General features: G+C 37.0%; 1 protein-coding gene across 7 annotated transcripts in view; it reads left to right on the top strand.

The window, feature by feature from the left end:
- slc2a9l2 (solute carrier family 2 member 9, like 2) overlaps nucleotides 1-15,006 on the top strand; it is a 153,067-nt gene that overhangs the window by 14,296 nt on the left and 123,765 nt on the right. For all 7 annotated transcript variants that reach the window (XM_078948021.1, XM_011475092.4, XM_011475095.4 and 4 more), the window contains exon 4: nucleotides 9,127-9,287. In XM_078948021.1, coding sequence (XP_078804147.1) covers nucleotides 9,127-9,287 — 161 coding nt within the window. The remainder of the gene's footprint in view (nucleotides 1-9,126; nucleotides 9,288-15,006) is intronic.

Raw genomic sequence — 15,006 nt, 5'->3', positions numbered from 1 at the left:
GTAAATGCATGAAATGCTGCATAGTGTACAGAACCAATCTGGGGGGAAATGCATTTAACGTCGGTAATGTTTAAAGGACTTTCTTGTTAACATTCCCCTCTTGCAAACGTTGGTCATTTTAATATTAATACATGCAATTGTGTTTTTCAAAGTGAACTTTTGTCTACTGTTGAACCTTTCGCTGCGCGAAGACTTCTCCTTTCTTTTCTCTCGTCTTTCCGACCGTGGTCAAAAGCGCAGGGGAGATTTCCTTCAGGGCCGAAGGGAATTCTCCTTCGGGGTTCACTTCCCGTTCGAAACCCTCAACCTCCAGAGCGGATTAAGAATGACTCCAAAACAGTTATTCTGGGAATGACACCTTCTCTTTATTTAACTAAGTGCTCCGTCCTCCGAACACACAATATATTCCACGCACACACCTCTGCTCCGTGCTCACCCCCCCCCCCCCCCCCATCTGCACCTGCAATCGCCCCTCCCCTTGTCTCTCGTGGCTCGCACCCCGCTCAGCACACACACGCTGCAACACTACCCTTGTATTGATCAAGGGGTATAGGTTTATATGGGATTAAGAAAGTAAGCAGTGCTAGCAAATTGTGTTTCCAAAAAGTAATTGTTACATTAATCTAATTCAATGTCCCTGATTTCATTTTCATGTAGATGCAATCCTGCAGGAATTAAAAGAACATGGCAGCAGCTAAAAGTGAAAAAAAAAAAAATCGAGTCTTCTCAAAATCCTCGTAAATGTAATTCTCTACAAATTAATGCAGCCTCCTCGTCTATTGGGTCCTCCAAAAAAGAACAAGCCATTCTTGTCACTTAGACCGTCTCTGTGTGACGGACATTTGGGCAATGAAGGTTAAAGCGAAAAATAACGCTTCGTCTTTAAAAAGGGGAGGGGACCGGCATAAACTTTGAGTTTGGAGAATAAAACCTGCTCCCGACCAGGTTAGGTTCACAGCATAAGTAACCATGGATACTGACTCCGAGTAAAAGTTACCTCTCTTTCAGAAACGGGTTTGACTTACTCTATTTACTCTGGTTTAACAAACCTCCCATTCTGAAACGGAAAACCCAGGGTTTCCCTGATTTCAGGGTTAATGCACTCAGAGTTTACACTTAACCTCCTTTCTGAAACAGGCCCCAGCTCTTACATGTGTGATGAGTCTGTGAATTAAAAAACAAACTCAAATCAACAATACAAAAAAAGCAGAATTGACTCAAGTCTGAACCTTTGTACTTAACAATGTTATTCAGCCTGGAAGCCAAGGAAAGAAAGATACAATTTAAAAAAAGAAGAGTGCTGATTGGCTCATAAGAAAAAGAGAGATTCCATTGGCTCAGAGCCATAACAATAATAACCAAAGGAGTGGAGTTTACACTGTGGGAAGTGGAAACAGGAACACAAAACCCACAGAGGGGAAGTTTGGGTGATTGATTTGTTTTATGCATTATTGCTGCAGATTAACTTTTGCACAGCTCTCTTGGGTTCCCACCACTGCATTTAAGAAATTATGTTGATTCTTTTATTTTTCCTGATCTTTCTGATACAGGTTTGTTGCTGTGCTTTGGACCACTCTCTTGCTACATGGCCCTGTTTTTGACCACAATTTAACTGATGGACAGATGTGCTCTATTGGCTTCAAATCTTCCCTTATAGGGGTTTATGATTGACTCACTAACTGCAAGGCGCAAAGATCCTTTCGAAGCTTTTGCTGACATTCTGTGTTGGGTTTGGATGCAAGGCATTCGACGAAATTAGTCCCGGATGACCTTGTTAGTCTACAGAACATAGTTTCAGAGGTCTGCTGGTTTGTTTAGTTGCAGTTTTGTGAACCTCCATCATGAATATTAGCTTATAGGCAGAAGATGCTTTGTTTCTGGGCCCCACACAAAAACATAATTGTAAAGTTTTATTTACAGAGTCTAAATGAATGAATTAATTTTATTATCCCAACAATGCAACAATGCAACATCACACATGCTACTTTTATTGTTTTAGCTAATCAATGTTGACTATATGCCACCCTTACAATTCATATTTTGATAATTTCCGCGCTGCTGTTGAGTAGTAGAAAGCATTTTAAGTCTTTTGTCTTATATCCTCATTGGTCATTGAAGCCAAAATCAACAAATACAGCACTCAGTTTTGCCAATACTAGTGTAGGGAATGGTGATGCTGGAGAAAAATAACAGAATTTCAGTTTATAATGAAAAATGCAAAAGTAAATTTGTAACCCTTTGTAAAAAAAACAAAACAAAAAAAAATACCTTTGCTGTGGCCACAACAAAGTGCTCTTTGTTTGGCTGTTCAGGCACAATTTTGGAAAACTGCAATAACAGAGATGGCCAGTGGTGACAGTCCTTCATGTCTTTCCTGTCATGTCAGCGCTGGCCAAGTGTCGTGCTGAAACCCTGCTACTCCTTCCACATCTGTTGTATAATCCCACATTCAGTTTAAATCCTCTGTGGGTTGGCTGTGGGAGCTATTAATAGAACCAAATAATAAGTAGAAAGTTACAGAAATTGGCTGAAAGTATTGGAAAAACATATATTTTATTTTGTAACAATCAATGTATATTAGGAGATATGAACAAGCCTTTTTTAATTATTGTCTTAGTTTTCTATATTTATTTTTGCCCAATTTCCCTTTTTAATGTTTCACACATAAAATTTACTTGTCAAAGTACTTGTGTTTTTTTTTCTCTCTCTCATAATTACCTTTTAAAAGAGCCCCATTATTGCATTATTATCAGCTTTAATTGTGTCCTTAGACTCAAGGGAGAAAAAACATTTCTCATTCCTCCACTGCAGTCATGAGAGAACTGCAGCCACGGAGGGAAAAAAAAACCCCATCTCATTTTATCCCATCTGTATGAGTTGGGCAAACCAGAAATCCTGATGCTAACTACTGTTGTGGGGTGAATGCAGAACGAGGAAGAGGGTGAGTGGTGATGATAGAAAAACGAGAAAAAAATGGTCACTCTGACCCCCAAGCCTGTGTGTCTCTGCTGTTATGTGTCCATATGGAAGGAGAGTAGAAACTGGTGTTTAAATGTGTGCATAATTATTCTAAATCTTTAGATATTGTTGAAAAAACTGCAGTAGAAATGAAAAACATAATTTTATTATAAATGTTTATATTCTACATTCACATATTACATTGGATTGTTGCTTCCTTAGTCAGTATCCATAGTGAGAGTACTGTTTATTTTTTATTGTATTTTAACAGCTTTTGTTTTGATTACCTCTAAAGGTCATATAGCTTTTATTTATTTTTTTATTTTTAGAATTGCCTCCTTCAGATTGTTGGAGAAGTCACGTCTTATAGTGCTCAGCCCCTAATGAGAACCTGACCTGGGAAGTGTGCCCTGCAGCAGAAGCGTTTACCTTTCCAGCTAAAAAACACTGTTTCCATCTCTAATCTCCACAGGGAGCAACAAACATATCATCAAGCAACGAAGGAAGCACCATAAAATATAGATATTGCCACATCAGACCATATTTCTAGTGTATGTTCCTGAAAAAGGAACAGACTGCTAACAAGTTGAAGCATAACACTGTTCTGAAATGAAAAATCACATTTTCTAAATTCCATCCACACATTGGCTTTGTGTTCTTATGGAATAAAAATACAAATAAACAAAGATATGAGAAATTTAAAATGGAAAGTAGTCCTCCTACTGAGGAAAAGTGATTTGACTTCAAACAATTGGGTTTGTCATTCAGACTCCCCAGTTTGCTCCAGCACCTGCGCTTGAGAAATGTGCTGTCTGTAACTTCCATCTTCAGGTTGAGAAGATTTACCTTCAGCCGGGCGTTTCAGTGTTTTAACAGGGTTGAACATTCTGTTCTGAGACTTAGGAAATGTTTGAAGTGAACATCAGACATCTTGCAAATTTTTTTGACAGCTACTTCAATCAATTTCTCTTTTAGACCAAACTGTCTGCATTATCAAAGCAGTTCAAAACAAGAATATTTTACTTAATCATTGAAAACAAATACAAAGAAACAACAAAACTAAAATGCATAAAGAGGTAGCCTAAAAATAGGAAAGAATACAAAATTTAAGAAGAAAATCCCAAGAAAGTGGTATAATTATCTCTTAATGCAGTAAGTCATTATTACTTTTCAAGAATTCTTATAAGATTTCAAAATCTAGTTCCATACAAGCATTAAAAAAGGGAAAAGTAATCTTAAAAAGCTAACTGGTAGAGCAAATGTCATACAGCCCAATATTGTATGCTATAATAAGAAACTAATTTGTATTTTTGTTTTGCTTTTATGTACCCAATTGTAGTTCATTTTGATCAGAGTGACAAATTATCAGTGTTTAAGTAGTTTGCAGTGTGCAGTCTTGTATGTTAATGGAGCTCTGATTCCCTTGAGAGATATTTCTGTTTGGTATATTTTTAATTAATACAGTGTTTTTATATGTAGAGGGCAAACAAAATGAGCTTTCAACCTTCACCTTTCCGGTATGCATTTTCTTTCTGTCAGGATATCTTTGAGAAAGAGTTCATGGGTTTAGATAATAACCTCTTCAAAGTTGTAATGTAATCTGTTTGACATCACATGGTTTACAGGTTTACAAAAAGGCATTTCACTGGTTCTGTGCTCTTTGTCAGTGTGTTATTTATGCAGTGTTACCTTGAATGAAAGGGCAATGGTTGTGTTTTTTCACTGTTGAATTACAAAGACGTTTTCTTCTAATTCACCGCTTGGTTTCATTGTTTGACGGTGATATTTTGCTTCTCTGTCTTTCTTAATTGTTTCATCTGCTGTAGGCAATGCTCAATTAAGTTTCCAAAAGTTAATTAAGCACATGGAAAGCTTGTTTGTACTAAGAGGAGAACAAAAATGCTTTAAATACAAATGATTTCATGAATTTTAATAAATCTAATTTAAGGTTTAATGCAAGGAATCTCTATTAAAAAGAAAAAAAATTGAGGAATGAACTATAGTGGAAATAACTTGAGAGATTTGTGACAGCCGCCTCCCAGTTTGCCAGAGGATCTTTCATCTTCCTTATAAGTCTTCTGGTCTTTCTGCACTTTTTTTTTTATTTTTATCAAAAAGCTGACTCTTATACACCAAGGTATTTCCACCTAATGAAATGGTCAACCTGAAAGGAAATTCTTTTGGCATCTTCTCAAGTTCCCATATGAATTTCAACTATTTTGAAGTAGGCTTTGTTTGAAATGTGTTAATGCAGCACGGCACTGACTGAATAAAAAGAAGAGAACCAGATAATGTGCCTGTAGTTAAAGTCAGTGCAAGACTTGCCTTTTAGTTATTTTGCTTCACTGCCAAACATACATTCACACTGGTGAGCTTTGTGGAAACAGCTACACTGCCTTCAGAATCACTAAACTCCCTGGAGGCAGATGATAGTTTTGCCTCATAAAGTGCAAGAACTGCAGATTTTACCTTTGGGTTTCTGAAGGGATGTTTGGGATCTGGACTAACACTTTAAAAGTGGCCACAGGGACACACTGCAGCTGACAGAAAATGGGGGAAGAAGCAACAAAAACACTCCAGCTGCTCTTGCAAAAAATTACAATTGGATGTGGCTGATGTATATAAGAACTTATAACAGAGGTGCTTGATGCTTATGGAGTAGGGGTGTAACTATTTGTTTAAATGCTTCGAATCATTTCATAATTTGTGACTGACGATACAATTCATAGTGGATATTGGTCCATTTTGAATTGTTCAATTCACTGTTCTAAAATCAATCCAGGACATCTTTTGCCAAAAATTCCACCAGTGTGACTCAGACATAAATACCTGGTACTGAACAGTGCAGGTGAAGTTTTCCAGATTCCTTGTATTTCTTGCAAGATAATCAAGTGTAAATGAAATGTGTACTCCTGTTTTTTTTTTTTTTTAATTATTGCTATTTTTATTTATTTAGTGCATATTTAAACAGTAATTTCCTTGGTTTTGCACACTAATGTTTTTTTCACTTCCTTGTTGAACCTCACAGTCTTGAGCTGCTCTAATTTCATTACAATTCACTATTGTAATGACAATAAAAACAACTCTGTTTCTAAAGTATCATCTTTAGCTTCTGTTCTGGTATTCCCATCATTGCTCTGCAAATTTGAGGTTTTCTTACCAGCTTCTTCTGTGTTGATTTCTTACCGTTGTTGAGTATCACAAACAACCATGTCAGGAGGTAAGTAACTGCACTGCGGTGCTGCATGGTACCTGGACTACCGTGTCAATTTTACATGGACACATTCCTCCAGAATCAAATAAGTCACACCAAACAGTTCCTCTTTCTCTGACTTCACTCTTAGCCAACACACAGCTGGGAGTGATCGCCTCATTTATTTAGACACACCTGTATTGATTAATCCAACACACCTGGACAAGAAACAAAATAGGAAATAACATAAGCCACTTTCAAAATAAAATACACAATAGAAAATATATGCAAAATAAAACAGAAATTGAGATCACACTCTAACAAACCAGCTGCAGCAAAGCTAAAATTTCCCTTTGAACTCTCAGCTTTGGTAGCCACAGCTAATTCTCCAGTATAAGAGCACGCTGAGCCATCGCTTATTGTTTATTCTCCTTCATAGCTGCCGCCCACCAGGACTGTGAGCTGATCATTAATGTAGCACTGGCTTCTGGCCCCCACTGAGGGGTCCATCAGTACTTCCGCTTTCTTCATAATTCATAAAAATTAAATGAACTGACTTCTGTATGTTTTTCTGCTACGCCAGGATCTAATGGTCACAAAGGAGCTTACTGTCTCCCAGCTGCAGCTCAGCTGCAAACCGACAACAGAAAAAGACAGTTGTCACAGTTGATTTAAATGACTGGGCGACACTAGATGGCTGTATACACTCTGTTTTACAAAGACTTGAATCGGCCTCTTTAGCTACAGTCCATTTGAACCACAATAGTGTCTACAAACTGCATGTCAGATGATCGCATGCATTATCCAGCATTTAACTCTCATCTGCAACACTGAGATATTTGAAATAGCAAAGGAATATTACATGAAGTGTCAGTTATGCATTCCTAATGAATCATAATAAACACGCTCTTAAGACATCACACTCTAAATATGTGATTAGGTGTCATCTTCTTAGCCTTAAGCTCCATAATAAGCTTTTGCCGACTTTGTGAAGAATCTCTGGGAGAGAAATGTAATCTATGTGAAACTCTTTGCACATGAGATTCAAAAATCCAATTCTTACTTCTTTTAGCACCATACAGAGGACATTTAAAACACATATTCTACTCTAATACATCACAGGCTGTGGGATCTGGGAATTTCATATCTAAGACCAGCATGGTGCCACTACATGCAGACGAAAATGCAAAGAATACGCAGCTGAGTTTTGACATTTTGGGAGTTTTTGTCTGTTTGTATACCTGGTTCAAGTTTGAACAAGATAATGCTTCACTGCAGTCAGCACAATGTGCTGGTTTCTGCAACTTTTCTTCTCTTTTTTCACAGTCTCAGTGTCAGGACACATTAGCATGAAGCTCTCCAGAGAAACTGAGCTTTATTTACCTTCTATTTCCAATCCCCAGCATGGAAGACAATCAGTTTGCCTGCCTAAAAAAATTCTTTTAATTCACTACTATTATTTTAGAATTGGCCATTCTGCAGCCATTATGTAAATCATGCAATATTAAATGCAGATATGAAGGGAATCATTTTTTGTAATCATGTCGAATTATTTTTTACTCAACTGCAGCTTATCTGCTTGTATCAAATCAACTAATCTCTGTTGTTTAAAATGGTTTGACAGCTGCAATCTAAAAGTTCTATAACTCATGCCTGACCATGTCAAAATCATTTTTATCAACTAGTTTCTGCATCATTTTTCACTTTAAAGATTATATTTTAGGATTTGGGAATGTTGCTTCATAACAAACTGACAACATGACACTGTAATAAAAAAATACTTATTTAACATTCTGATTCACTTTATTTGTTTTCATAAACTACATCTAATTATTATACAAATCCAGCCTTTTCCTTTGTGCTTTTTTCCTTATCACATTTTCCTCCTACCAATCAAAATTCAATCAATCAAAAATTCTAGTTGCAATTTAAAGAACAGTGGGATGTTGCATATGTGTTCCTTTACAGGTTCCAGTTGAAATCTTGCCTTAGTGCAAAGAGTATTTGCAAGTAGAACCTATTTATTTTAATTGGTGATCACACTTTCCCCCTTTTTCTTAACACTACAATCTTTAACTAACTGGAAATGTCCACTGTGCTTCTGATGCTGTGCTCTGGCTAAGGTCCTGAGCACATGCAGAAGTTGTCTAGTAAATTTGATCATTTTTGAACCTTAAGTACAAAATCCATCTCTAGGGGTTGTGAAAAAGCAGGCTTATTAACATTAGCTCAACTGATTTTCTGAAATGTTTTATTTTCATGGTGATGGTGTGTAATAACAGGTTGCCAGAGGACCTATTTCTGGCAGGAGTTAATGTTAAAGTGAGAACAACAGGAACTGAACCCTGGAAGTTCTTAAATCGCTTCAGAGGGTATTTTGATTTGAGCTGCTGACAGAAAAGGTGCAGTCTTTTCTTCTGATTTTATGTGGCATATATCGCGTTAACTTGGATGTTGATTTACATCACTCATGACCTTTCTTAATTGATAGAAAGATGGCACATAAAGCAAAACATGATTAGAAGGTATCCTTTGACTTGAACATCATAGCTGATTTCTTTAGAATATCTTTTTAATATGGGTGGTTTCATGGGAAATGGTCTGTTTTTTTTTTCTAATCTTTTACGAATTGTTTTATTTGACAACAGTGACTGTTTTATAAAATGCCAGCAAAGACAGTCATTCCAGCAAAGTCTATGCAATAATTGTTTCATTTTTCCGTTATGAGTCTTTTTACAGGTTTGAAATGAATAAAAATTAGAAATGACAAGAATTGAAGTTAGAAATGCAGACATTACTCTAAATGAATTCAATTTAAAAGCTTGTGGAGACTCGTGGCTCCTGCTAAAATCAGAAGGACACCTGGTTTGATTAGTCTTTTACTGTAAATATAAATAATAATCTTCTACTACAATATATGTACTAGTTTTATAAACATGACACATTTGGATGTTTTTGTCTTTATTGTTTTGCAGTACATTAAAGCTTTCTACAACAAAACCTGGGTTGAGAGATACGGGAATCCTATTCCGGCCGAGACTGCCACCATGCTCTGGTCCATCACTGTCTCTATATTTGCCATTGGAGGCCTATTTGGTGCTCTGTCTGTGTCTTTTATCATCAAAGTAGTAGGAAGGTGAGTGGATTCACATTATTATGATATTATATAAACTTCTTTACACTTTTGCTGCTCTATGATCTTTCCTGGGTTAATGCCAACTTTAAAATTAACCCACTTTATTCAGTATCTCCCGACTAACTCACATTTAACTTTTACAGCCTGTGGTGCCCTGGTACAAATTCAGTATGATCAAAATCAGATCCAAAACATTTAGGCCCAAGAAAGTGGTCTGCTAATTATACATCATGCCCGGTGAATAAATCATTGTAGAACTGCCACTGTAATTTAATCCGGGAGACCCAGACCTGGGTCTCGTTGTGGCTACATAGTTAGGCAGTAGCATGAAGATTTTTGCCTAGGATATATATAAAAATAAAAAAATAAAATCTTTGTACTGTGCAAAACTAAATGTACACTCAACAATACTAATTTGGACCAAATGTATCCTGTTTTCTTTTAGTAATTAGTTTCATTTATTTTTCAATGGGGAGTGAACTGTGATCCCAGGTTCTGACTGCAGGAGAGTTAAACCAGTTTTACCTTGACTCAAACAAAGAGCTTGCTGGAGCTATACAGAATTCAAAGCTAAAGTGGATTTTTGATGAAATGTCATTAGGTAAATATTTCATTCTTGGTCGAAGATTAAGTTCATTCTCATGCAAAATGTGGGATCACGGCCGACCCCACTCACCCTAGACATGTACTGTTTCAGGCCCTTCCTTTCTGGCAAGAGGCTCCGGTCCATCAGGACCATCACCCTTTCACCTCGCGAACAGCTTTTTCCTCTCTCTAATCCGCCCAGTCCCCCCTGTATATAACCCCCCTCCCATAGCCAGCAACTTTCACCTCTCCAAACTGCATGACTCACTCTCTACTGTACACCGTTATGTATTTATTTGATCTTTTCTCTTTTTTATTTAGTAGTTAATTACACTTCAGTTCCCTTTCACTGACTCCTTGTTTTTTCATCAAGCATTAAAGTAAATTCACAATGATGCAAATTGCAAACATCTTTATGATTCTATTACTTCTGTATCCTAATGTTTTTAGTTAGAAGAATGTTTTTTGCGTTTTTGAACACTTTTTACATACTTTGTTCAATTTTAGCTTAGGTTGCAATAATTTAATAAACTCCTTGACATTGAAAGGAGGGGAGGATTTTACCCATCTGTTTAACAGGTCTACTATGGTATATTTCAGCTGTTTAATTTTAATATTGGTACCCTCCGTGTGAGCTTCCTACTCTGCATTAGAAAAGGTTCATGTATTTTAAACTCGGTGTCTCTGCAGCTTTTCACTCTAGCCTCTGCCACAAAAAACACAATTATATCGAACCGATTTATAAAGTTACCCCTGCTGAAGCCGTCATTCTGATTTGCACTTTTTAGGGAAAATAACCTAATCGAAGTGACAAGAAGGAAAAAATATGCAGTGTAGAAAAAAAAAAGTATTTGATCCCTTGCTAATTTTGTCGGTTTCCCCACCTAAAAAGAAACTGACAGTCTGTCATCCTAGTGGTAGGTTCAATTGAACAGTAACAGATTGAAAATCACAAAGGAAATCACAATATCCACTTTACAAAATTTATATACATTTTTTTGCATTTCATTGAGGGAAATAAGTATTTGAACCCTCTTGCTGGAATGACTTAATACTTTGTGGCTTAACCACTACTCATCAAGCACAGAGGTCAGGCCTTTCTTGCAGTTGATGACCAAGTTTCTCACATCAGGAGGAATTTTTGTCAACTCTTCTTTCAAATGATTCCTAAATTATGAAAGTTTGGTAGCTGTTGCTTGGCAATTATGAACTTCAGTTCTCTCCATAGGTTTTAGGATTGAGGCTTGGAGGTCTATGATCTTGATATGCCTCTACTTCAGCCATTCCTTGGTTGTCTTGGCTGTATATTTTGGGTTATTACCCTGTTGGAAGACCCCTTTTAAGCCTCCTGGTAGAGGGTAGGAGGTTTTCACTCAAGATATGATGGTACATGGCGCCTTACATCCTTCCTTTCCAAGGCTTTTCATAAAACTTCAAAAGAGGGAGTTCCTTTCTCGAGTCTTGAGGAAAAAGGCTCCTGATCCAAGTGCAATAAAAACTGTAGGTATGTCTGAAAAAAAAGTAGTCCTTTTCAATCAGAAAACATCCTAAATAATTGTTCTGACATTGTCAGTGGAAGTCAGTGAATCCTAATTCCACAATAGTTTTGTTGCTGGTTCCTTCTGTACTTTTCTTTAATCACTTTTTCTAATCTCTGAATTTTGGTCAATCCTGACTTTGTCAGAATCATCTATCTGTCCTCAAAGTGCACTTCAAACATTTAGGATCAGCCATTCATATGGTGTTCATTATGATAAACTACATTAATTTCCCTCATTAAGGGCTCACAGAGGATCCAGTGTGACACAACTACATCATTTTTATACTTGTTTTCCCCTGGAGGCCCAGTTAACAAGACAGCTGCTCCTGCTAAGTGCTGACAGTCAAAACGGAGTCCACGCTCTTTCATCATGGCTGCCTAACCCGCATGCAGAGTTTTCATGTGACGCTGTGTTTCCAAAAGGGACATTTTCTCAGTTAGCTTATTACCTGCAGGTACTGTGTCTCACCTGGTGACAGCTGTGATAGGACTCCCAAGAGCTTCAACAAGATGCAGCAGTGGTAGGAAATGAAACGATGGATTATTATCTATGTACAGACTTCGAGGACATACATATCTAGTGCAAGCTCAAGGGAGAAATCTTTTGGCCCTGGTCTGGTGGAGTGAATTGACAACTTTCTCTGCTATAAGATCCAATCTTACCAACAGTTAGATGGGTTTCTGGAGTTTTGCTGACAATTTAAAAAAAAAAGTATTTTTCCTACTTTTGTGCAGCATCCTCCCACCTTCCACCTGAACTCTGGCATGATCATCACACAGTTTCATAATTGTACATATATTCAAAGGAATCAATTATGCAAGAATTATGAAGATGATAGAGTCAGAGCAGGAAACTGAGCTATTAGGCTTCAGCTCAGATGGATTTCAGATAATTAAGATGCACTTCTGATTCACCTTGGATGATCCGAGCAGCAACTTTTTAATGTGTTGATTAGGATGGCAGGTATTATTAATCCACCTTCCACATTTTCATCCTGACGTCTGTGGGTTATCTGGTAGTTCAACTCGGAGTTGAAGAGGCTTACAATCAGGTGTCAGAGAGAAGAGCAGAATATATCAGCAGACAAGGACACATGGGCAAATCTAGAAAAAAAAAAAAACTCATAGAAATATCAAGTAGCTCATTAAAAGTTTTTAAATGAAGCCATGTTCTTTTTTTAACTGAGTTGTTTTACAGCGTAAAGTTTTCATGATGCAGATGTGATATGAATATATTCCTACTAATTGTTCATTTTCTTACTCTGCTGTGATGTAAGAGGGGCCACCCTTGAGACAATTTGTGTTGCTAACAAACTTGGTTTGGCAATGGAAAACAGATTTTCTTTTGACCCTTGGCACAAGAGCGTGAATCTCTCCTGTTTAATCCTGCAACAGACATTCCCTTTGAGCCTGTTCACCTGCAGCGTCTTCCCTCAAAGATTTCTTTCAAAAATGTTTTGTCTAAGTATGCGAGTGAGGAGGGTTGGGTACGTGGCTGTTTTGCATGCAAATGTGCGCATAAATATCCATGAAGTCAGTTTTAGAATTCTTGATTCATTTTGTTGACACATTGCAGTCAAAGGTTTTTACAAAAGGGATTTTGAATGACAGCAAAAATCCGTTTTCACCATCCTCAGGAATGAAATGTTTTCTAAATCAGGTTGTGAATGAAAAAAATACCCCCCGTAAAACTTGCCAGAATGTTGTTAGCGGATAGATAAAGTTTGCGCGTGTGTATGCAAGTCTAAGGTAAAGAAAGTATAAAAGCTTTCATGAACTTTGCAAAAAGAAGGTTGCAGTTTAAAGGTTTGTTTAGGTTTTTGTGATTTAAGTTCACTTTATGTTCCTCTTTGCATACAGGATACTTTATACTCTGATCATCTTTTTCAAAAGGATTTCCAGTGGTCCATTAAGTAGGATTATGCCGTTTTTAGAGGGAAAACAAAGACGTGTATGGATCTTGTCACCTACAACTGGGTGCATAAGAAGGGAGCGCAGCAGGGAGTTTGTGGCTCACTGATTGGAGCTTGTACGTCACAACCACAAACTTTATAATGTGATGATCTGAATAAAGAAATACTTAGAAATTGAATTGTAAGCTTAATTTTCCATATATTTATGCTCCATCATCAGAAAAATGCCACAAGAACATGTTATAAACACTAATTTGGAATAAAGGACTAATTTTGTAAAATCTTCAGAAACCAGTTTATAATTATTTTGAGTGAATCACATTTAACTGACCTGAATGCTGCAATAATGCAAATTTAGGCTGGTGTTCCACACAAGCAAGTTGCACCATGGTCTGGAGCATCTCCAAAGGTGATGTGATGGCGTGGGACAGCATTTTCCTCAATGGAAAAGCAAGGCTGGTCATCATTGGAGGCAATCTCAATACAGAGAGATTCTGCAACTATAGAGGCAAACTAACATCTCATCAGTCTGGGGTTGATTTCTTTCTTTGAAGATGAAAAATTTGCTCCCATGGAATCTACCTCCAAAATTTGGAAGTGAAGTGGATGGAATGACCTTCGAGCAGTCCTGACCCCGTTGAACACTTTTGGATCATGATCAAACTGAGGAGAAGATCCTCACATGGTTCTTTAATATGTGCTGATGAATGTAATTATTCAATCCCCAAAGCAACAAACAGCCATCAATGGTAGAAAAACTGGTGTTGTTGGTAAAATATTAGCCACAAACGCAAAAATCTCATAGATGCGGGTTTCCTTACAAATGTGGCATCATTTAAAAAATGTGTTAAGCTGTTTACAATGTCAGTAAAAAGTCTTGTCTGGTTTGTCTATCAAAGCTAAATGCTATAAACAGAAAGTTCATAAGTAACAGACCAACAGAAAGGGAAAAATGTTTTCAGTTCTTTTATTTCTTTTCCTTCCTATGGAGTTTAACTACAGTAAATGCATAAAGAAGATAGATAATGGTTTACTTGGGTAGTCATCCATACTGCTGCAATAAATAAATGAGAAGACAGATAACTGTTAGTAATATAAATTGGGGTGAGACGGAGCTGGATCCTAACTTTTGATTAGACATTTTTGGGATTAAAGGGTGCAGAGATTTTTCACTCTGCAGCTTAAATTGCCTGCCTCTTTAATTCTTTAAGGTTCATTTTAGATTCTGAACTGGAAGTGAGAAACCCAGAAGGTCATTAGAAGGTTTTAGTTTGCTTATTGGCTTGGAATTCAGCCAAATGCAAAAGGTCACTGCTTAATGTAAATACGCAGCTACACATTACTACAGTAGTTCTCCAAGGAGACAATTACTTACCAACATTGCTCCATTCCATGATTAATTTGAATCTGATTTTAGTCATTGCACATAAGCATTTGAATATCTGTGACTTTTTGGAACTTGATAGTTTCCGTGCCTTATGTTTCAGCATTTGTAAACCAATTGAGTGGTAGCATGACCTTTCTCCTTAAAGTCCCCCTCCCGATGAAAATGATGTTTTTTAAGTTTTTGACAGGTACGTGTGGCATTTTTTTTTAATGAAAGAGAACAAATGTGCTAAGAAATCATTTAATTTTTGCATTTCTGAGTATTTGTCCTTTTAAATTGCTTAGCGTATGCACA

This window comes from Oryzias latipes, chromosome 5 (assembly GCF_053564925.1).
Source record: "Oryzias latipes strain Hd-rR chromosome 5, Olatipes_Hd-rR_3.1".
Lineage (NCBI taxonomy): Eukaryota > Metazoa > Chordata > Actinopteri > Beloniformes > Adrianichthyidae > Oryzias > Oryzias latipes.
The sequence above is the reverse complement of the archived record's forward strand: the minus strand, read 5'-3'. Positions and strand labels throughout refer to the sequence as shown.